Source organism: Aulonocara stuartgranti (genome assembly GCF_965226115.1).
Source record: "Aulonocara stuartgranti genome assembly, chromosome: 7".
NCBI classification, from domain to species: Eukaryota; Metazoa; Chordata; class Actinopteri; order Cichliformes; family Cichlidae; genus Aulonocara; species Aulonocara stuartgranti.
The window spans coordinates 13,541,204-13,563,587 of record NC_138945.1 but is presented as its reverse complement, the minus strand read 5'-3'; the positions used below and the strand labels follow the sequence as shown (position 1 = coordinate 13,563,587).

At 37.8% G+C, this 22,384-nt stretch overlaps 2 protein-coding genes across 6 annotated transcripts in view; both read left to right on the top strand.

Annotated features, from left to right (window-relative positions):
• The first annotated feature begins 98 nt into the window (after positions 1-98).
• LOC309711121 (hydroxycarboxylic acid receptor 2-like) lies at positions 99-2,113 on the top strand. Its single transcript, XM_082541149.1, has one exon. It carries the CDS (start codon positions 384-386, stop codon positions 1,410-1,412), a length of 1,029 nt encoding a protein of 342 aa, XP_082397275.1. The 5' UTR covers positions 99-383; the 3' UTR covers positions 1,413-2,113.
• Positions 2,114-3,199: 1,086 nt separating this feature from the next.
• The window catches only part of clip1b (CAP-GLY domain containing linker protein 1b), a 48,927-nt gene continuing 29,742 nt past the window's right edge, over positions 3,200-22,384 (top strand). For 3 of the 5 annotated variants that reach the window (XM_082539131.1, XM_082539129.1, XM_082539128.1), the window contains exons 1-14: positions 3,200-3,368; positions 6,410-6,597; positions 7,297-7,677; positions 8,873-9,006; positions 9,267-9,391; positions 9,511-9,712; positions 9,793-9,990; positions 10,156-10,259; positions 11,403-11,463; positions 12,255-12,359; positions 16,249-16,410; positions 16,714-16,809; positions 20,949-21,006; positions 21,090-21,187. In XM_082539131.1, the coding sequence (XP_082395257.1) occupies positions 6,489-6,597; positions 7,297-7,677; positions 8,873-9,006; positions 9,267-9,391; positions 9,511-9,712; positions 9,793-9,990; positions 10,156-10,259; positions 11,403-11,463; positions 12,255-12,359; positions 16,249-16,410; positions 16,714-16,809; positions 20,949-21,006; positions 21,090-21,187 (1,833 nt within the window). In that variant the 5' untranslated portion in view covers positions 3,200-3,368; positions 6,410-6,488. The remainder of the gene's footprint in view (positions 3,369-6,409; positions 6,598-7,296; positions 7,678-8,872; positions 9,007-9,266; positions 9,392-9,510; positions 9,713-9,792; positions 9,991-10,155; positions 10,260-11,402; positions 11,464-12,254; positions 12,360-16,248; positions 16,411-16,713; positions 16,810-20,948; positions 21,007-21,089; positions 21,188-22,384) is intronic. The other 2 variants (XM_082539130.1, XM_082539132.1) reach the window with 2 other exon arrangements.

Sequence of the window (22,384 nt, the reverse complement as noted above, 5' to 3'; positions counted from 1 at the left end):
TTTTTCTTCTAATGGTTGTGTGTCTGTTATTTTTAAAGCATTAAAAATGAGTTCTTTTTCAGGGCTCTGATATGCTGCTTTATCTTAGTTACTTAAATGGCCGCAGGTTACTTGTTTTTCATCCATCCCACTCAATACTCGTGAGTAAACCTATTCCCCTGCATAATAGTTTTATAATGAAGGTGCACTCCCCGGACAGATAACATTTACAGTTGTTTCCATGCTCCTTTGGGTCAATACCGCTTCCCCATAGATAACGGAGTGCACAGATGTTCACTCCACATAAAGATTAGTATGTTTGGCTGAGCACCTTTTGCATATGCGCAAACACGATTCAGTTTCCAAAGAAATCACCTGGTGGAGCCTTTCTTTACCGACACTGTATGTTACAGCAGCCGTTTCCTCTGATGGGTCAGAAGATGAATCTCACAGTCACAGATCTCTGTTGTGCCTTCGAATCTCCCATCCTGGACCAAGTTTTGCCTCCAGTTCTCATCCTGGAGTTCATGTTTGGACTAACGGGGAACTTTGTCGCCCTGTGGATGTTCATCTTTCACATGGACACATGGAAACCCAACGCTGTGTACCTCACTCACCTGGCAGTTGCAGACTCCATCGTGCTCTTCTGCTTGCCTTTCCGAGCAGATTACTACAGGCGTGGGAAAAACTGGCTCTACGGTGACATCCCGTGTCGCATCTTGCTCTTTTTGCTGGCAGCCAACCGCGCAGCTGGGATCTTTTTCCTCACGGCCGTGGCTGTAGATCGTTACTTCAAGATCGTCCACCCGTCGAATCGGATCAACCAAATGGGGCTGGGCTATGCTTTCTGGGTCTCATTTGGCCTCTGGTGCTTGATCTTCCTTGCTACGGGGTACCTTCTTGCTGATCAGCACTTTTATTACAACAACAACCGTACGCAGTGTGAAAGTTTCAACATCTGCATGGGCTTTAGTCCCCTTTCCACCTGGCATAACACTTTCTATGTTGTCCAGTTTTTCCTGCCCACTGCCATCGTGGCCTTCTGCACCATCAGAATTACATGGCAGCTGAGAATCCGGACTGTGGACAAGAAGGGGAAAATCAAACGGGCCGTTCAGTTCATCCTGGCCGTGGCTTTAATCTTTATCATCTGCTTTTTCCCCAGCACCATATCGCGTATTGCAGTGTGGGTCCTCAAGGTATGGTACAATGAATGCAAATACTTTGAAGAAGCCAACCTGGCATTCTACACGTCAGTGTGTTTGACTTACTTCAACAGTGTCCTCAACCCTGTTTTGTATTATTTCTCGAGCCCTGCCTTCAGTGGAGCCTTCAACAAGGTCCTTAACAAACTGTTGAGAAGAAGCAGCGACAAAGATGAGAAAAAGTCATCAGAGAATGACATTTCCACCATAGATGATAGAAGGCTGTAAAGCCAGCTGCTTGTCCCTGTTCTAATTCTGTAGGGAAACTAAGATCCACCTGAATACACAAATGCATGGTAAACTCCTGGCTATTGAAAACATTTATATTATTGTAGTTGAAATTAAATGTCAAATAGTTTTTGCTGTAATTATGAACAAAATGACTCACTTACTATACATCTTAGTGGTGTAGTGCTTTTATTGCAATGATGCACCTGTTGTGACTTTGGATGTACTTTGTGATTATAAGCCACTTACCTGTCGTTAGTAGCTTACAATTACATTTCCCTAGTAGCTGGGCAGGTGAGTAAAGAATGAACTTAAAAGCTTGTCAAGGCAACATCTCACATAGATGCCATCGGCTCATGTATCCACGATACTTGATAAGGTTGGTTTTAATGTTTTTATTAGGCAGTTCAAGTGTAACACTGATCTTTTGGCTGCCCACTGAAATAATATTTATTGAATAAAATGGTTGTACAGCCACAGAAAAGTTTAGCTCACGTTAGTGCTAACAAACTATCAGGGCAAAACCCACATGCAAAGGGAGGTTTTTTGAGATAGTCTAGTATGGTTTGCAGATAATTTCAGCTAGTTTGAATAAAGCACTGTGTATGTAAATGCCTTTGCAAGTGTATTTCTGCTTGTATAACATTTCAGTCTGTGTACCCTGTCACATTTTGTTTTCAATAAAGAAAAAATTAAGATTACGCCTAAACATTACATAGTTCTTTTGGTCCACTTTTCAGTGTCTGAATGGAACCAAGCACATTTTGCGCACTTTTACTTTTGAATGTTTTCTACTTACTAATAATGTACTTTCACTAAGGTCGTAAATAAATAAATATTTATTTATTTTAAACAATGGCTGTTCCATAGTTAGGTGGGTGGTAAAATTAGCCTTTGAAAAGTTTTAAAAATATTTTGCTTTGAAAAAAATCCAATAAAAATCATTTAGTTGTTGACAGTAAATTAGATATCTAAGTTATTTAGATATGTCTCTTTGGGGTTCAGGGACTGTGATAATATTTCTTGTTTTTTCCTCAGTTTTTACAAAAACAGTCGATTGAAAACGAATCCAGTGAGCTATTCTTTTTCAGCTTTGCGCAAAGTGTAGAAAACAAAGCTATGATTCAGAGAGCTAAAGCAGCAAAATGAAGCTCTCGCATTATGCGTCAGTGACAATAGCGTACATCTACAAAAGTACATTTTTATGTCAGTACTTGCCTTTATTTTTACTGTGAGGTGTTAAGAATTTTATTTATTTTTTCTTTTCCCACTTTAAGAAATTGCATTTCAATAACTGCTGATGACATTTTATTATTAGTATTTTATGTATTTTTAGTTAGCATTTTTTTTAGTTAATGTAGATTCAGATAATTTCCATTGTGAGTTTCCCTATTTACTTTCAGTTTTTGTTTTATTACTCCTTGATATGTGATATTTTTAAGGGGCTAGACTGAAGTTCACAATATCATTAAAAACAAAGAAACAAAACAACACTTTGACAGTAATGCAGATATCCCAGCCCATATTAACTCACGCAACATTGTATCTTCCTCCTTTTGGTTGTGAAAAATTTGATAAAACGGATCAAAATATTTTCCTGATATTTGAAATGTTATATTACCTAAGTAAATATTATTTTTTAATTCACATTTTGTATTTTTCTCTACTCTAGTTTTACTTTACGCTAACAAAAATATTAAGTTCATTTCCAGAATTACCTTAATTTTTGGCAACGATAGTAACCTCAGATCCCCAAATTTACAACTAGGCTTCACAGTTCACGAGCTTATGTTGGGGCTGTGAAGGCAGCATCATTTCCAAGAGTGACGTCAGATTGTGTGAGTCGGGGCTGGGCTGGGAAACAGTAGCTGTTGGAAAAAACATGTAACGGTGCAAGGTACGCTGCACCTTCTCACGACATTCCTTACTGAGACCCAGTTCATCTAACGAGACAAAGTAAGCTCTCAAAGCAGCTTTTTTCCCCACTGTTGTCTGTGTTTAGTCTGCTTTAATATCGCCTCATTAGAGTGTTAGTTGTCTTATATTAACCACAGTTTGTGCGTTATTGCTGTTTTGAAGCTAGCTAGCTTTGGCATACCAGCAACCACCGTGGCTCTAGCTAACAGGATGCAAAATATGATTAAAAAAAAAAAACAAGTGCCTGTTACCTCACGTAAATCACTATAATCTGCTGCTAAATGACATGCCAGTCAGTCCGCCGGTATTGGTTAAATGTGCAGGATGCCTAGTGGGGAAAGTGTGGCGGGTAAAAATCCAAGTTATCTCACTAGCTCCATAGATACAGAGAGCCCAGCCCACACAAACAACACACACCAGTCTTCTTATGTGTCTGTTATGTACACTAACGATTTCTCCCTTCATTAATTGCTTTTGTGTGATCATGCAAAACCGGAGATAATTGAATGGTCGTTAGTGAGCTGGCAGCAGAGAATGGAGAGCAGGCTGATGCATGACAGCTGTAGGTGTGCTTGTTGTGTTGGTCTGGCAACACCTGCTGGGCGGGGGAAGACCTCTGAAGTAATGTTACCTGCACAGGATTTCTCTTCAGTGTTGTGAGAAACGATTTAGTGCTCCAACTAAAAAGGTCGACCTAAATGAGTATGATATACTTTTATTACCATGGACAGAGCAGGTACTGCTCACGGTGCCGGTTGCTTCGGAGACAAGGCTGCGTTAAGTCTTTGGTGGCCCAGGAGGAAAACTGGTGCCCCTGAGTCCCATTAGATTTGAGTTAGATTTAAACATCTGTTTTTGAGAATAATTTAACAACATTTGCCTCCATTATGAAGCTATTTTTCGAATTCTTAAAGATTTCTTATCAGTTATATCTCTCCATGTAAATATGTCCATTGTGATGTTGTCATTTCATATAAAAAGAACATATTCTCCAGTATCTTACAAACAATAAAGAAGATGTCTTTCATGAAAGACACATCTTCTTTAATTAGATTTTTCTTTATAACCCAAACATCATCTTTGGAAGTTTTCAAGATACTGGATCAAATTAACACATAATCAAAAAGCTGTCCGGATTTTTCAGCTAAGATTATTCATAAAAACTTTTCACCTGTATTTTCATGTCTGTACTGCTGGTGCTGGTATTCGACTGTGACGTTTAGGGAAAATCTCCCACTGGCCTCTGTTTTCTGTCTGTTCTGTTCTGCACTTAATTTAATTATAATTATTTAAAGGGGGTTTCTTGATTCATAATCCTGTTTTAAGGCAATTGAACACTGTGACTGTGGACCATTGATTTTTCAGTCGAGTTCTTGTGTACATTTTTTATACCAACATTTTCCTTTCCTTGAGGCTTCAGCAAAATAGATCAATGGAAGGCCCAAATGTGTCTCTCAGGTCCTATGTTAGGAGCCGTTTTTTTTTTTTTAAAGGACGTTGCACAGCATGCTGAGATATGCCATGTTTTTTGGCTATAGCTCTTTGGGAATAACCTTGTTATTGAAAAAATAATATTTTATGCCTGTCAAACTGTGTTATCTTTGGTATTTTTCATAGATTTAGCTAAAGAAATGTGAAAAAAATATGTGTTTTTGCAACTGGGTGTTAGTAACAAAGTGCCATGACAAACTATTTAAAACAGCTCTTTTGCTAAGTTGGTTCATCCCTTGACTCAGGTGTCTTTTACATACTTGAATGATTCATAGGTCAGTGTTAAGTAGCTGATAGAACCAAATAAAAAACACTCCTCTGAAAATGGTCAGGTACAAAGATTGGACTGGAAATGAGTGAAAAAGCAGCCAATGTCATTGAAAGCATTGAAAGACCTGCAGAAAGCCTAGACAACTTTGCCCAAGAGCACTTCAAAAATTACAACAAAGTCTGGCTCCTTGGAAGCACAATATAGTCTGTTTGATGTCAAACGCTAATTTTGTTATTTAGTGACTGGCGTCTAAGCTAATACAACTCATCTCACCCTGCCCATCTCTTTGATAAGAAGATTTCGTGAACGGTTTGTTGAAACCTTTTACAAAATCTTAACATTTTGTAAAAATGTTGAGCTTTGGTTAATGAAAGGTGAAAATCTTGTCTTTTCAGGTTGGGCCATTATAGCATGTGGAAACACACATCTGAATTTGACATATAAATAAATGGTGTAACACATGTTTTTTAATATTTAAAACGTTGTTGTCTAGAAACACTAGTCTGTAAACCTGGGGTAGATGTATGGCTGTCTGAAATAAACCATTTTACAACCAAATAAATCAACACATTTTGTCTTCCAACATCCTGTAATGAGTTTTTACCTTTAGCTTCCATCCATGAACATCTAGTGCTTGGTGGCTTTAGTCGCTTAGCTTTAATGTCCAAAGACGTTCTTGTTGTAGTCAGTGTGACTCATATACGTACCTTGTGAATTAAATGGTAGCAGAGATGTTTCTACTAATGGGCATGTGAGCTGAAACTGGAGACATACCATGTGGTCAGCTGAATATGACAGTGATTTCACAGATGATAATGAACAGCTCTGTAATAAACACTGGGCTGTGACTTAGTGACATACAGTAGGAGGTGTTGAGACAAACTGAGGCCTCACTGAGCAGAGCGACAGCTCTCACTGAGACACTGATGTAATTGTGGGGGTTGTAGGCCTCTGTGAATGGGCTACAGTCACACATGAAAAGTCCTAAGACAAGAAAGATTTGATGCTGATTAACAAAAAACACATTCAAAATAACCAGAACGATTTAGAATTTAAATTTAAAATCTATCTTTTTGTATAATAGTTTATAACCAGTTTAGATTTTTACAATTAAAAAAATTAAAACACATGAAATTGCCTTGATATTGACATGTCATCTTTTTATTTCTTAATGCATGCTTAGTCATCCAGGTAAGGAAATAACCAAAAGTTGATTATCTTAATCTGGATGTAGCATTTTCAGTGTCCTCTTTATTGTCACTGTCATCTTTTTATATTTGTTTTTGTTGAGGATACATTCTTCTTTTCTTTTTGCCAGCTCCTGTTTATCATACTGTGACCGTGTAAGGTGGTGGGGAAGGCCTAATCCCTCATCTTCAATAGGCCCCCCCCCAGCCATGGACAAACAAGGAGCCATGAGTACATCAGGCAAAGCCAGTGGGCTAAAACCCCCCAGTAAAATAGTCCGTCCCTCCGGCGTTCCATCACGGACATCACCGTCATCTGGTAAGAAGCTGTTGAAGAAAAAACCCCTCAAGATTGTGTCTGTTTATTAAAGTGTCTAATTCTGTCAACAAGAAGTGTCATGCTATCGTTTGTATCTGTTTGGGCCGTTCTTAACTACAGAACTTATCAGTGAGTTTTCTCAAAGTGTGCTGGACCTCCATGTGTATTTCTGTATATAGTATCACTAAAGGTGCTTTTCTTTTTAATCATCTACATCCTTAAATCAGTCTTTGGATGATTGTTATTTGGATTCAGCATTATTTATGAAGCGAAAATGGAGAAAGACTACAAGAAACTCAAAATGTTTACAGCTGCAGATTTTTTTTTAGAATGCAGACTGTATTAAACAGATCATACTGACATTTCTCACCAGGTACTAATCCCCAAACAGAAGCATTTTTGGGGGTTAAATCTCCCTAGAACTTAATCTGTTCCTCGTACTACTATGGGTGCACCAGTCCAACAACTTTTCCAACTAATTACAATATGATTCCTTGGATTCTGACTTGGTGTTTATTAATAATTTAATAAATAATAACAAAACCAAGGAAAATCCAATAAATAAATTTGATTTTCATTTGTTTTAACCTAATTAACCTAATTCTTTTTGGCAAAAAATGCACCTTTTAAATCTAACTATAAAAAAGTAATATTTAAGATTATTAACTATGGTTTATTAAAACATGATTCCAACTGCAGGTACCTCGAAGCCAGTTCCTCCTGAAAAGTCCCCTGGCAGTGTGACCTCACCAGTCCAAGATGGAAACACAGACTTTAAAATTGGAGAGAGAGTCTGGGTGAACGGCAACAAGCCTGGCTATGTGCACTTTGTTGGAGGGACGCAGTTTGCTCCCGGCCAGTGGGCGGGCATTGTGCTGGACGAGTTGATCGGGAAAAACGATGGCTCTGTGGCAGGGGTCCGGTACTTCCAGTGTGAGGACGGACGGGGGATATTCACGCGGCCTTCAAAGCTGTCCAGAACAGCACTGCCAGAGAAGGAGACGAATGGAGGCCGGGCCAGCCCAACACAAGGAGTCTCCGCAACAAGCGAGGCAGCACCTGCTGGCACTACTTCATCTAGTAAGTTTATTTGTGAAAACATAACAGGGTGGATAACTGTGCTTTACAGACCAAATATTTTCAGAGATGCCCTTATCAGCTTTGTTAAACTTAGGGAAAGACTTGTATCTTAGCCTTAATGTTGCACAAGAGCCATGCTCCACTATCCTCTATCCTTTAACATTGATTGCAGAGTAGAGAGACTGAGAGAGGCACCAGGGAGTTTATTTCCTACTTGCAGCATAAAGAGAAAATAGTGTGTGTGTGTGTGTGTGTGTGTGTGTGTGTGTGTGTGTTTGTTTCTGACTAATGGGTTTAACAGCAGATGGTTAACATCCACTTTAGCCATTTGCTTATTCTTAAAATTCCCTTATAGTCGTGCTATATTTAAGAGATTTTTTTTCCATGTTGTCAGGGTTACCTTTGGATGTAGTTTGAAATTTGAATGTTAGTTTGATCACTCAGGGTTAAGTGGGCGACACACATGCCTCAAGGCCACCACAGAGGCTAGATTCCATCCCAGGCCATTTCCTGTGTGCTGTTCTCCCTGCTTTCTCTCTCTCTTTCTCTCCTTTCTGTCCTGTTCAACACTAAAAGTTAAATGTACAAAGCTACATTTTGGAAAATAACTAACTAAAGTAAAATAAAAATTAGTCAGATAGTAGAAGAGAAGATAAACTTCTTAATGCCAAGTGCTCTTGGCCCTCTTACCTTGAGTACCTCTCTCACAGTCATCGTCCTGCTTCAATTCAACTCACTGTTGCTGACTTAGAAACTTTGCCATAAAACTTTTTAAGCACCTAGCTAAAAGTCTATAGGTAGTAGACTACTGCTCTGCAACAAGGATCTTGGTCTCTAAAGATACAAAAAAAAAAAAAGTAACAAACCTTCTGCTGCTTATAGCGTTTTCTCTGCCTTGTTATTTTAGGTAGACACACAGTTGATTTCACAGCACAGCCATTTTCTTTACCTAGTGTTTAGAATGAATTTGTCAAACAAATTTCCAGTTTTAAAATCAGACTTTGGTCACATCACCCCACCTCCAGCTTTAACAGCTTTAAATAAAGGCTGTTGATCACAGCCAGAGACTGGAAGAAACAAAATAGCATTTGGGACATCTCACAGTTTTGCTTCAGTTAAGATGTTCTTACAAAGTGACTGACAAATGTGGACCCTGTGATCGTTCTTGTATTTGTTTTTTTTCTTCTTCCTTCAGCTCCAGGCACCGCCATTAAGACAGGCGGAGCACTTAACCGGATCCTGACATCCAGTGAGTCAGTGTCCAACCTCTCCGACCCAGATTCCACGAAGAAGAACAGAAGGGAGCTAAGGCTGGGAGACCGAGTGCTGGTAAGAATGACTGAATCCACTGTGACGGCTGGCGTTAGGGCAGAATATCAGTGATGTAGACATGGAGCCTCACAGAAAAGTTTATTGCTACACTACTCAGTGCTTTTTTTTTCCTAGGGCTGCTTGTGTAAATGTTTCAAGTTCGATAAATTGCTTGCTTCACCTTGAATAATTCCACTAGATTGAAGCCGTTATTGTAAATAGAAAAAAGATAACATTTTTAGATAAAAATGAATTTGCATGAATTGTTTTGTGTGTAGGTTGGTGGTACCAAGGCAGGAGTGGTGAGGTTTCTCGGAGAGACAGACTTTGCTAAGGGAGACTGGTGTGGAGTCGAACTAGATGAACCTCTAGGCAAGAATGATGGCGCTGTAGCTGGAACCAGGTAAAGAGCACAGACAGATTTTTAGTTTTATTTGCATAGCAAATTTACAATACTCTGAGCTCTGTCTGTAGTACATATGACAGAGGATAATTGCATAGTACAACCTGTCTCCTCCTCAGGTACTTCCAGTGCATGCCCAGGTATGGCCTGTTTGCTCCAGTTCACAAGGTGACCCGAATTGGCTTCCCCTGTACCACCCCTTCCAAGGCAAAGAGCTCACGGAGGAGGTCCATTCTCAAAAGAAGCCCCAGCGCTTCCTCCATCAGCTCCATCAGCTCCGCCACCTCCTCAATCAGTGGGAAACCCAGCCGAGCAGGACTGGTGAGATATCTGGTTAATCTGCGTGGTGCATGATTTAACATCTGCAGTGTGATTCACGAGTGCTTGTGTCATTTTTACAGCTGACAGAAACGTCAGCTCGGTACGCTCGTAAGATTTCAGGCACCACAGCCCTGCAGGAGGCTCTGAAGGAGAAGCAGCAGCACATCGAGCAGCTGCTGGCAGAGAGGGACCTGGAGAGGTGCGAGGTGGCAAAAGCAACCAGCCATGCAGGAGAGGTGCAGCAGGAGCTGACTCTGCTGAGGAAATGCCGGGATCAGGTGAGACACGTGAACAGTTCAGAATTTCAGAATAAATAAATAAGAAAATGAAACAATATCACATTTTGAAAATGGCATCAGTAGGTCAAACAAAGTGTGGTCTGTCACCAACATCTAACAGTTTACTTGTGATGTGTGCACTCATGTTAATTCTGTATGCCGCAGTACGCAGTGGAGATGGAGGCCAAGATGGATCAGCTGCGGTCGATGGTAGAAGCAGCAGATAGAGACAAAGTGGAGCTGCTCAACCAGCTGGAGGAGGAGAAGAGGTGGCTGACTTGACTTTACCTATAACCAGCTCCATATCTATATTCTGGGACTTAAGAATAGCTTAGCATGATAAGCAACATTTAGGCAAGAGTGGGAAGGAGTTCTTTCGAGGATGACTGGGGACAAAATATGGAATTACTAGATCTATAAAAAGCTTGGTTTTATAGTACACTGGTACCCAGGGCAGCTGGGCTAAAACAGTAGTGATGTGTTGCCTCTTCATTGTACCCTTTTAACTTCTAGCAGCTTTGTTTTGAATAAATTTTAATCAGGAAAAAGTATAATAAACTGACTAATACCTATATAGTACCTTTTTAAACACTCAAAACTCTTTCTGCTACAAGTCTCATTCACCCAGTCACACACAAATTAATTTTTACAGCGCTTTTATCTACACCTAAGCGCTTTCTCCCATTCACATAAGCAGACTTCATCCATTTGATCCACTGGGAGCAGCTTTGGGTGCAGTATCTTGCCCAAGACAGCAGGAATCAAAGACTGATCTATCACCTGGTTGGTGACCTGCGACCTCACCTGAGCCACAGCCTAAACCTGTACAAACCTATACACAGAGAGTTACATCTTAGTCCAGCTGAGAGGTGAGACAAGCATGGGAATCTTTTTCTAAGTCCTTAGGAAATTAAACTTGCTTTAATTTAGCAATTGCTTTTACATAGTAAAAGCTTTTTAGCTGTAGTTTGTGCATATGTCAACAGAAAATCAAGCACCCGTTAAGCTTTTAACAGAGCAAAGATATTAGCAAAATAACTTTAATTTTGCTGTATATTTAGTTAAGATGAATTTTTTGCCATTTAGGATTTGCTGTCTTCTAAATAGTCAGTTTTTTCCGGATGAGCACTGTCAGTTGTAGCAGGTAGATCATTCTGATTGTCATCCACATGACAACGATACCGTCTGCCCTGAAATGCATACTTTGGAAATGCCTCATTTAATACAAGAGGGAGAAAAAGAGCAGCATCCTGTTTTCACAGAGAAGGTTCTTTCTTTGAAATAAGAAGGCTGCCAGAATGACTGGCAGTATCAGCTTGTTCCAGCTCTTCAGTAAATCTGTAGGGTTTTAATGACTGAGCCACTTGTGTGTTGTGATTTTAGAAGATTTTATTATTGTCCCTGTTTGACAGGAAAGTGGAGGACCTACAGTTTCGAGTAGAAGAGGCATGCATCACCAAGGGAGACCTCGAGGTAAATGTGGTTACATAATCCGATTCTCAATTAAACATGTTCTCTCACTTGTCCTATTCACCCGAGCTGTCTGCCTCTCACTGATCAGGCTGATACTTCTTTAATAAAAGTCTGGTATGATTTATTGACTCCAACCAAGATGAATAGTTTATCATCACTGTCAACTCGGCGTTCCACTGAGTGACATGTTAGTTTGATTTTCACTGTGATTCCTGACTCTTTTTAATTCACAACTTAGGATGACACCATAAAGCTGATGATCATTTTCTTCCAAAAAATGAGAAGTTGATTAAATCAGACTTGCTGCATAATGTTTTTGCCTTTCCTGCACTCTATCAATCATTTATCTTTTTTTGTTCAGACTTGTGTTCTATTCCTGCTCTTTTCATTTATTCATCTCAGATTTTTCTACCCATCTGCAGCACTTAAATTACCATTACTCTCATTATCTGTTTGTCCACATGTCTGTGTTTGAATGCCGCTTTTGTCTTCACTTTTTTTATGCCTTCATCGTGCATGTCTTTTCTGCATCTTTCTCACTCCCGGATTAGTCTTGTTCAATTGCTTCATGAAATGGAAACAAAAGTATCTGAAAGAAAGAGATGATCACAGTAACTAACTCTGGATACTCCAAACAAAAAAGCTGAAATGCTGCAAACCATCAGTGCTTTTGTACTTCCTGGTCTTCTCTTTAAAGTCTTGCCTTGTTTCTGTCTGTGGCACAAAGCTGGCAGCTCAGTGTTCGCAATGGTGTTTGTTTTTCCTCTCTTCCTGCTCTCTTTTACTAACAGACGCAGACCAGGCTGGAGCATGTCCACATAAAGGAGCTTGAGCAGAGCCTGCTCTTTGAAAAGACCAAAGCTGAAAAACTCCAGAGGGATTTAGAGGACACTAGGGTAATTCTGGCAGTTGTAGTGCCACAGCCTTTTTCCCCCGCTAGACTTAATAATCACAACTGGCATATACTGAAGGAACTGCAGCATGCAAACACCATGCAAATTGTCCACAGCCCTGCAATAGGGACATTAACATTTCATCTGCTTTGAGCTTTCCAGATAACCCATGTTTATTGTTTATACTAAACAATATACATATGTGCATAAAGCTTTATTAAAGGATATTTTTTGGAGATTATGGTTCTTTAGACTTAGTTGGCTTTAAAGAATAAGGGTGGAATCCTTCAACATTTTACTCCTATCAACAAATCCCATGAAAAGAGCAAAATCAAGCATTTTTGCATGATTTTGTCTCAGAAAATAAGCCATCAACATCCTCCACTCTATATCTCGGAGTGTCCTTGAGCAAAGTACTGAGTCACAAAACAGTGTGTCACAGCTGTGTGAGTGCTTGGAAGCTAGAAAAGTGGTGTAAAATGCAGTCTGTTTGAGAATACTGCCTTGTCTTTACCAGTAACATTATTACTCCTGTAGATGTCATCCTTCACAATAACTCACTGATGCATAGCATCAAAGAAACAAAGGATCAGTCTTGTTGTTTGCACAGATTTGCCTTTAATCATGTTTTTTCTTTACAAACTTTACAAACTAACAATGTAGAGATGTCAACAATATGTTGCTTTGCTTCATATACATTTTAATTCCGAATATTGAAACCAGTTCCGTGCCCTATCATTTTTATTCTGTAAATAAAGGTGTGTGGGCACGATTTCGCAACAATTTCAGGACAGTTAGCTCATTAAATCGGTGACGTTGTCCTTTCCCATATGTAGCACACAACAGGAGATAGTCCACTTCAGATGTGCTCTTATGACATGCACTGTTATGTTTGGACTATGTGATAGAGTATGCAGGAGGTGTAAACAAACATTATCAATGTAGGGAGCTGACAGATGAAAGTATACCTATTATGCTTATTGTCAATGTCATGTAATTATTCCGGGACTCTACTAGAGTAGTTTTGCATGATTCAAAGTTGAAAATAATTCATATTTATTTTATGCTGGGTCCTGTTGCAACTGGTCACTGTTTGAAACAATGTTAACAACTGTTTTGGTGTCCTTCTCTTTAAACCCAGCTTTTGTGCTCCTCACAAACCTTCTGTTTTAGACTGGGGGTCTGTACCTGAAGGCCCTGAGATGATCATATTTCAGATATCTGATGTCTGAAACCATCAGAGCCCTGGAGAGCAAACAAATAGTATGTGTTTGAGCCTTTCACTACCTGACCTTTTCATGGGACTTGCTGACCTTAAGATAAATGTAGAAGACTCCCATCCTATGTCTTTTAACCTGAAGCTTTGACATATTTTTGATGAGTCAAACGCTTCTGTAGTAAAGCAATAAATTCCCATTTGGACCAGGTCTTCTGCTGGTTGTTGGAACTTTGCTGCAGATCTGCCACCTCTCTTTCCAGTGGGAGTGGATTTTTTTCTTATGAATGAATGTTTGGTTTGTTTTAGCCAGTTGTATAGCCAAAGTTCTTGATGTAATCTCTCTCTCTGTGCAAAGGTCTTAAGCCATCCCTCATCTCTTTATTATTAAAACAAGTGCAAACACACATGGAAATCCAGTATATAAGGCAAAAACAGAGTTTAAACCATTCTTACAAGCTTTAAAGCCAATATTTGGTATGACCACCTTTATTCTTCAACACAACCTGAACTGAAGTCTTCAGGAATATTTCTCTAGGCTTCCTGAGGGACATTCTAAAGCTCTAAAAAAAAAAACATTTTTACATTTTAAGATGATCACACTGCTTCAATATTGTAATGTTGAGTTCTGAGCTATGGGGAGGCCAAGCCGGGACTCATAGTGTTCCAGTGTGTGTGTGTATTGCATTGACAGTGTGTTTGCCATGCTGAAAAATGTTGCATTGCCAATCAGATGGTTTCAAAGTAGTATTATGTGGTGGATCAAAATCCATTTATAATTACATTAACTTTGACAAGATCTCCAACATCACTGGCTGAAATGCACCCCACACTGTGACAGAACCTCCACCATGTTTTACAGATAGGTACAACAGTGAGCATTGCTTTCTCCTGACCTCTTCTGTATGTAATATCAAGGTTTTAAAATTTGGATTGATCACCATCCAGAAGTCCAGTTATTGTGTAATTTACCATACTTAAACCTTTTCCTTCTTTAAGAATGGCTTCTTGACAGTCACCCTTCCATTGAGACCATTTCTGATGAGGATTTAGTGAACAGTAGATGAATCAACTGAAGGGGCATATGCATCTCTCAGGTCCTATTTTAAGTCTTTGCTGGATTTTTTTCCTGCTTCTTATTGACATGACATTCAGATGCGTTACTTCTACTGTAGTTTTTGGGGCTGCCACTTCGTCCTTTCTTCTTTACGTGTCCATTTTCCCCAGAACATTTTTTTTAACGAGACTATGTACATATCCATATGCCAAGATATAAATATATGTCATATGCTAAGGTTTAAACTAATAGCTTTTTGGGAATCACGTTGTTTCAGTAATATAATTTTATGCCTATCAAACTGTTATTGTTGGCAGTTTTTATGGGTTCAGGTAAAGAAATTGAATAAATTGTGTTTTTGTGAAAGATTGCGTGGGATTTCCTTTGAAAATGGTGAGGTACAAAGAGTTGACTGAAAATGTGGGCAAAAGTAGGCAGAGTTCAAAGAAGAACTTTGAAAGACCTCCAGAATGCCTGGAGAAATATTGCTTAAGACCACCTTAAAAAGATCTAAGCTAAAATCTAAGCTTTGGAAGGTTTGGAAATGAGGGTTGGCTCAAGATTTTTGTACCTGTATTGTATAATGAAATGTACAGAGGCTACTTAGTTTAGCTTAACATAAAGAATGTAAGCTGTCAGATGACACAAAGATTCAAATAACTGAATATGTATTCATTTCTACTCCTTGGTGCATTTTGGTATTTCTTTGTACCGCAACAGGCTATTTAATACCTACTTGGTTCAGCCACAATTAAATAGCAAAAGTGCAGATTGTTACAGGCTGTAGTGTTCATAACAGTAAATGTCATTCATTATAGGGCTTATGTCTAACACATTAATGTAAGGGAGAAACATTGTGATATGTTTTACTCAATTATATGTCATATTTAAAAATACATTCTTTTAAAAGTACAAATAAACTGATATTCAGTAAACCTTTACTTCTTAAGGCCAATAAAATAACCCATTTGATGTTCAGCATGACTATATTTTCTATTATCCCCAAGATAACGTCCATAATATACTTAACATTTATTCAGTCATGAAAATAAATACATTTGCCAAACAGGGGTAAATTGCAATAGCTGTAGTTGTAATAACCATTCTGTGGTGTCTATAACAGGAAGAAAATTCAGCGGTTCCCTTTAAAGCGCCATATCTTGAATATGAAGATTTCATACATTTCGACACCGTATTTAACAAGATGATAAAGTTGCAGAAATCGTCATAAACAGCAGCTTTTAGCTGTTTGACTGTGGCTGCTCCATCACTTTTTTCAGTCTTTATGCTAAGCTAAGCTAGCTGCTTGTTTTAGGTTCATGTCATGTCATGGTGACATATCTTACAGATTCTGTCTAATTGATTTCTGACCCAAGTAGGCTAAGTAACCGTAGGCTCCCTAATTAATTAGGTAAGTATGAAAAAGGAAAATGAGGCTATAAATTAATAATTAAATTAATGTGTTTCCCTTACTTATGTGACTGTAAAGTAAATGTCTTTGCATTTTGGACAAACCAAGCAAATGATTACATATGAGCAGGCACTACTAATCTCCTCTCTCATGCCCCCTGTCTCCTCTTTGCCCCATAGCCTCCTCATGACTCTGCTTTCTGCTGTAGGTGGCCACAGTGTCTGAGCGCTCCAGGATAATGGAGCTAGAGAGGGAGGTGGCAGATCTCCAGCTCAGGCTCCGGGCGTCCCAGCAGAAGGAGGATGCTGTGTCTCTGTCACAGCAACAAATCAGCAGCCTCAAGGCACAGGTTCAGTCTCAGGAGAAGAAGGTTTGTAGAAAGCACCAGAGAATTCTTGACTATGGTGTTTTGTTCAGCGATTCCTGTGCCACAGCTTTATAAGAAACATAATTGCTTGTTGAATGTGTTAGTCATCATTTATCATTATTATTGAAATTGTTACATGATTGTAAAATCAGAAGAACTGGTATAACACTCTTCATTCAACCCACCATCTAGTAAAATGTGATACTCTGTGTGGTCTGTTGAAGTTACTGTGATGATGCATAATTTATGGCTCTATACAGATATACATATGTATGTTTTATGGTCTATACTGTGTGCTTCGAACAGATCAGTGAGCTGAGTGTTGACCTGGAGAGCAAGCAGAAAGAGCTTCAGTCTGTACAGCAGGATAAGACGTCTTTGGAACAACAGCTAACCAGTCTGGTAAGAAGGAAAGAGACTCTGGACATAAATAAATACAATACACATGTTCAGAGAAATGACAATGTACTGTAGCCCATCTTTGAACTTGTATACTTTACCTGTCTGTCAATAATAATGGCTTTTAAAGTGATACATCTAAGAGAACGTAGACAAACATAGCTCTTTGTTATGATAACTCACATTTACATTATTTTTTACATTGGTCTCAATTATTAATATCTAACTTATTGTGAACTTTTCAAGCAAGTATAAAAATATAAAAGGCCTAAAAACATTAATAGAAAATTATTTAAAATGTACAGGTTGGCTTACATAAAAGCAGAGTGTTGCGTTTTTATTGTAATAGCACTTATATTCTTCTATTCTGACACATACCTCACATATTATAATAATTTAAGAAACTTAAAATGAATAAAACTAAAACAAAAGGAAATAATTTTAAAGTAGAAACCATAGAACTTAAACAAAAATGAAAAAAATCAGAGAGCATTATTGCCAATAAAATAGCTGTCATAATGCATTACAAGTCAGAAACAAATAAGAAGTACACAAAATGAGTGAGTAGGTGGAGAAAGACATAGGATTTGTGAGGTAAGGAAATTATTAGATCATCCCCAAAACAACAAAACTGCAGGCTTGGAGATTGAGGAAACAAACCATCTATAAGAGAGACAGTCATGCATAACACTACTTGTAGTCTGGATTAAATACAAAAATCATTTGAATAATCGTATAAATTCTTGTTTTCTCAGTACAATTATTGATTTAAAAAAATTCTTTAGACCCTCCCTAACTTAGTAAAAATGAAAATTAAAAACTAGTGAGGATTAAACTAGATTAATAAAAAAAATAGATGCAAACTCAAGACAGTGTGAGGAAAGTGTTACACATTATTGAACAAATTTAAAAAAAAAAAAAAGGAAAAAGTTATTCTACTCAGTTTGAGTGCTTTTGATTGGATTGACTGGGATTTTCTTAATCTTGTAATGAACATATTTAGTTTTAGTGAAACGTTTGCATCCAGTCTTTGTATTCTTCACTTACAGCATGGACAAACGTTAACATTACAATGAGACTGCTTGCTCAGCTAGCCCATATTTCTGTAGTAGGTGAGGAGTACAAATCCTGAGTTTGAATCAGTGATGCAAGATCCTAGATTTGGGCAGTGTGCATATTATTCCATTGCCCCTGTGTGTAAGATTGTTAAAAAGTGCAAGCTCATTCATTTTAGAAACTTGAGCCAGACATATCGGCTTGACAAATCAAACAAAGGTTGAAGTAAACTGTCACCCATCTAGGCTTGCTGGCAGGAATGTTGATCATGCCCATAAATTTTGACTGGCACCTTTGTCCTACCTGTTTGGAAGGAAGTAACAACCATTATTTCTTAAGTCTTGGGCTTTAATGTTTGTAGAACTTGGTTAGATCTTAGATCTTGGTTATAACCCTGATGGACTAAGCAGTGCTGACAAAAATAGCTTCTGGAAGCAGCATGCAAACAAGCCATTACAAGACACTGGCTTCAGAAATTGTCCTACTGCCACACTGTCTGTTAATATTTTCAAACATATACATTATATGGAAGAAATTACTTCTATACCGCTCCAAAAAGAACTGGGAGAAATGGTTAGTTATTTGGCCTTTGAGACAAATTGATAGTACTGATGATGACAAGCATGTTATTTTAATACATTTATACAGAGTTTGTAAACTTCATATTTGCCAGAATTTTTATAATGTGTAAACATTATTTTTAAAAAAGTACAAAAAAAGGTCAAAATGAACTACAAATTAAAAACTAATTGGGGTAAAATAAAAGTTAAACTGCTCTGTTTCCCATTTTTATATATTTTTATTTTTTATGTATATATATATATATATATATATATATATATATATATATATATATATATATATATATATATATATATATATACAAATCAATGCAGGTATTTATTTTTATTTTGAACTACTTACTGCAGGAATTACATTCTTAACACTTTATATATTAGGATCAGGATTAAAATTAATTTTAAAATCTTGATTGTATATAATTTTTTTCTTAATGCAATTATTGTGATTATGTTAACCCTTCAAAGCCTGACCCATAAAATAATTTTATTAATTTTATAGATTTTTTTTAAATAAACTGTTTATTAAATCTTGTGAGAAATGAACTGCTTTTAGTTGTTCATTGTTAAAAAACTACTTCTTCAGCTACCTGTGGCTTACTGTATGAACTCAACAAACAGTACTTACTGACAGCTTATTCAGTTTGCCTACTGACAATAGAATAGGATAGAAAAGAATAGAATAGAACAGCCCTTTATTGTCATTGCACATGTACAATGAAATTATGGGTGCTCCACGCCAACTGTACAGGAATGCAGGAATAAATAGCAGACAGGAGAATTATATATAATACAATATATACACTATACAAGAGGAATGTGTACAAAACACTAGAGAGGCAGACATTGGAGAAGAAAGTGCTTGGAAGCAGTGCAAAAGGTCTGAGTGTGTGCGTGAGTGGCTGGAGTGATGAGGCATCTATAAAAAGACCACAGATGTTTGGCTAAAACAAACAAGCGATACAGCTTTCTCATCCTGTTAACCCCATTCAATTCAACGGCATTTAAATAGAAAATGGTGGTGTCAGGATATAGAGCACATTTAACTCCTAAATTTGATCTTTTAACTTTGAACAGCAATTACTACTTTGACATAAGGCCTGTCTCATCAAAATAGCTGGAGGAAGTTTTGGTGTAGACATTTAAAAGGTGATCATTTAGCTGGTACACAGGATGAATAGATTGTGACTGTTTAGTAAGTGAATATTATATTGTCATCGCTCACAAGAGTGCATATATAATAAATGAAAATGCCAGACCTATTGGGAAACATCCTTAAAGATTCAAAGACAAGAAAATTAATATGTTCCATATGGAGCAAGCATGAGGAACACATGGAAATAATTGTGCTGTATAATAAAAGAAAGAAATCCTCAGTAACTGTTGCTGTATTGATGTACAGGGCTATTTACTTTGAGAATTAACTCTAAGTAAATATGCAAGTGGATATTTTGGCAATTGTGCCAAAAATCAAGAAACATGAATCAATCACAAAAATAAAAGTTAAAATTATTATAGTAATGTTTTGGTCTGAATTGTCACAATAATGTTACAGAGTCAGTCGTTTTGCTATTATCACTGACAGAAAAGCAAGAACATGAGTTGTGCTTAAACTCTTCAGCACATCTTCCAAATGAAGTGCAATGTTTGTGCGGGTGGTTCGTGGAGCTGTAGCTTCGTCTTATTTAATCACTCTGTGTTTTTGTTTGTGAGGATCGTTGAGAGCAGAATTTCATCCAACAACCTTGTATGCTTTCTGGAGCCAGTCATTATTCCCTGGTTAGCTCAAGGTTCAAGAATGCTGCTGTTAGATTTGTATTGTTGATTGTCATTTATGCTTAGAAATATTTACTCATATATGCTTAGAAGTGTATATAATCATTGGTGGATTGAAAGGATGTTTCATCCTAAAGTAACAGCTCTGTGTGTTAGGGAGTGCATCCGTTCTTCTAGAGTGTCCTTGGTATAAATCACATACTCCCTAGGAGAGTTTCTCTTTTCTTGTTGATTTATGGTATAGCAAGCACACGTATATCTGTTTAAGTATAAGAGCCTTTTGTTAGATGGACTTAGACGTCCTGGCACTAGCCTTGGGGAGTCTTCACAGGGTCACATCTTGACCTCACACAGATTTCTCTCACACACACACACACACACACACACACACACACACACACACACACACACACACACACACACAGGCAAGGTACTCTTTGTGTGTATGTAGACGTCATATGTTAATGAACCTATGCATATTCATGTAACCACAATAAAAGGAGTGCTATGGGGAGCCTGGCTGAGAGTCTCTGACGGAGGTCAAGTGGTGGGACGACACTTGGCTCCAGCCAGACACCTCCCTCATGCATGAGTAAACCAGCCTGCTTGTGTCTTGCTTTGCAGTGTAATTATATTGTCTTCAACGTTCCAGCGGATAGGTACAAGCTACAAACCTATCAGCTGCTGTTTGAGTGATTAGCTCGTGGTCAAGCTGATGCCTCTCCGTTTCAGAGAGAAAAACTTGAGACAGCTGAGGAGGAGAACAGGAAAGCAGCAAAGACAATGCAAGGTAAACATATCTGCTGTATATCTGCTACCTTTATTCTCATTTCAGTGAGTGATTTGTTAAAGCTGCTATCTCTTTTCTGTTAGGATTGGAGCAGATTGTGGAGCGTTCAACGAAAGACTACCAGACCCTGAAGGAGGAGACTCATTCCAGGGAGAAAGAGCTGAGAGCCCAGCTGACACAGGTAGGTGTGCACATGTACAAAATACACTTATTCAAGAGGTTCAGTTTGACGTTACTCACTTTTGATTTTCATTAATATTTTATTTTATTTTATTTTTTTTTTACTGTATTACATTTACATTTACATCTGTTCATTTGACTGTAAAAGGCCATACCCACAATCCAAACATTTGTCCTAACACCGTACAAAAAAAAAAAGAAATATTTAGAGTAATTTCATAGTAATTCTCTAGAAAGAAAAGTTGGCAAGATATTAACCCTAATTTGATACAAATTACTGATAAGTAAAACGGTTCATTTAACAATTTATTGTGACTGATTATCTTGGTAATTTGGGCATTTTAATTGAATTTATGAGTGAAATTGTACATCTTGTAATTTCTTATAATTTTATTGCCATGAATTTTTTTTGTGTGTGTGTGTGTGTGTCTGGTGTGTTTGTTGTGTTTGGGAACAATAAAGTTACCGTTGACTATTCACAGTATTATTTCCATACATTTTGAGAGGAATTACAGTTGCTGCTTTTTTTAGAGAGATAGTTTTAAAGAGCTATCTGTTATTGTTAAATTAAGGCACACTACGCATGTGGCCGATCTCTAGCCACATATACTGTATAAAACGCAATTAGGTGGAATAACAACGCCCATATAGGCAACAATATTCAAGATGGTGGGGCAACATGGCGGCTTCCGCAACGTGGCGCCTGCTCCAGATTATGAAACAGTGCTACAACAATTCCTATAGAAGACTTTTGTTCCTTTACTACTTTTACATTCCCAGTGGTCTCTTTTTCAGATTTTTTTTTTTTTTTTAACACATCAAACATGGTGGGAGAAAATGTATAAATGCAGCAATGAAAAATTGAAAAACTAGACAGTTTTTCCTGCTAATGAATATCTGCTGAATGCATGTAGTCTTTTTTTCTACTGCTTTTGTTTCTGAAAGTAGACCGGACAGTTTGCAGTTCTTTTTTGCCTAAAGCCACAGCTTTCATACTTCTGTTCATGCTTCAAGAAACCCATTAGAGATTAATGTAAGGGTGAAACAGCAGGAGAATCTTGAGGCTGAATTTCCTTTTTTAGCCAACATCCTTAATGAGTTCTAATCGCTCTGTTCTATTAATAGAGTACTGTTTTTGAGTGCTAATATGACTCTGTTTGACTCTGTACTTAGTTTTTTTTAAAGTGGTTTGTTTAGT

Bases quoted from the DNA above. Each gene is read 5' to 3' on its own strand.
- LOC309711121 (XM_082541149.1), top strand. From the start codon at position 384: ATGTTACAGCAGCCGTTTCCTCTGATGGGTCAGAAGATGAATCTCACA.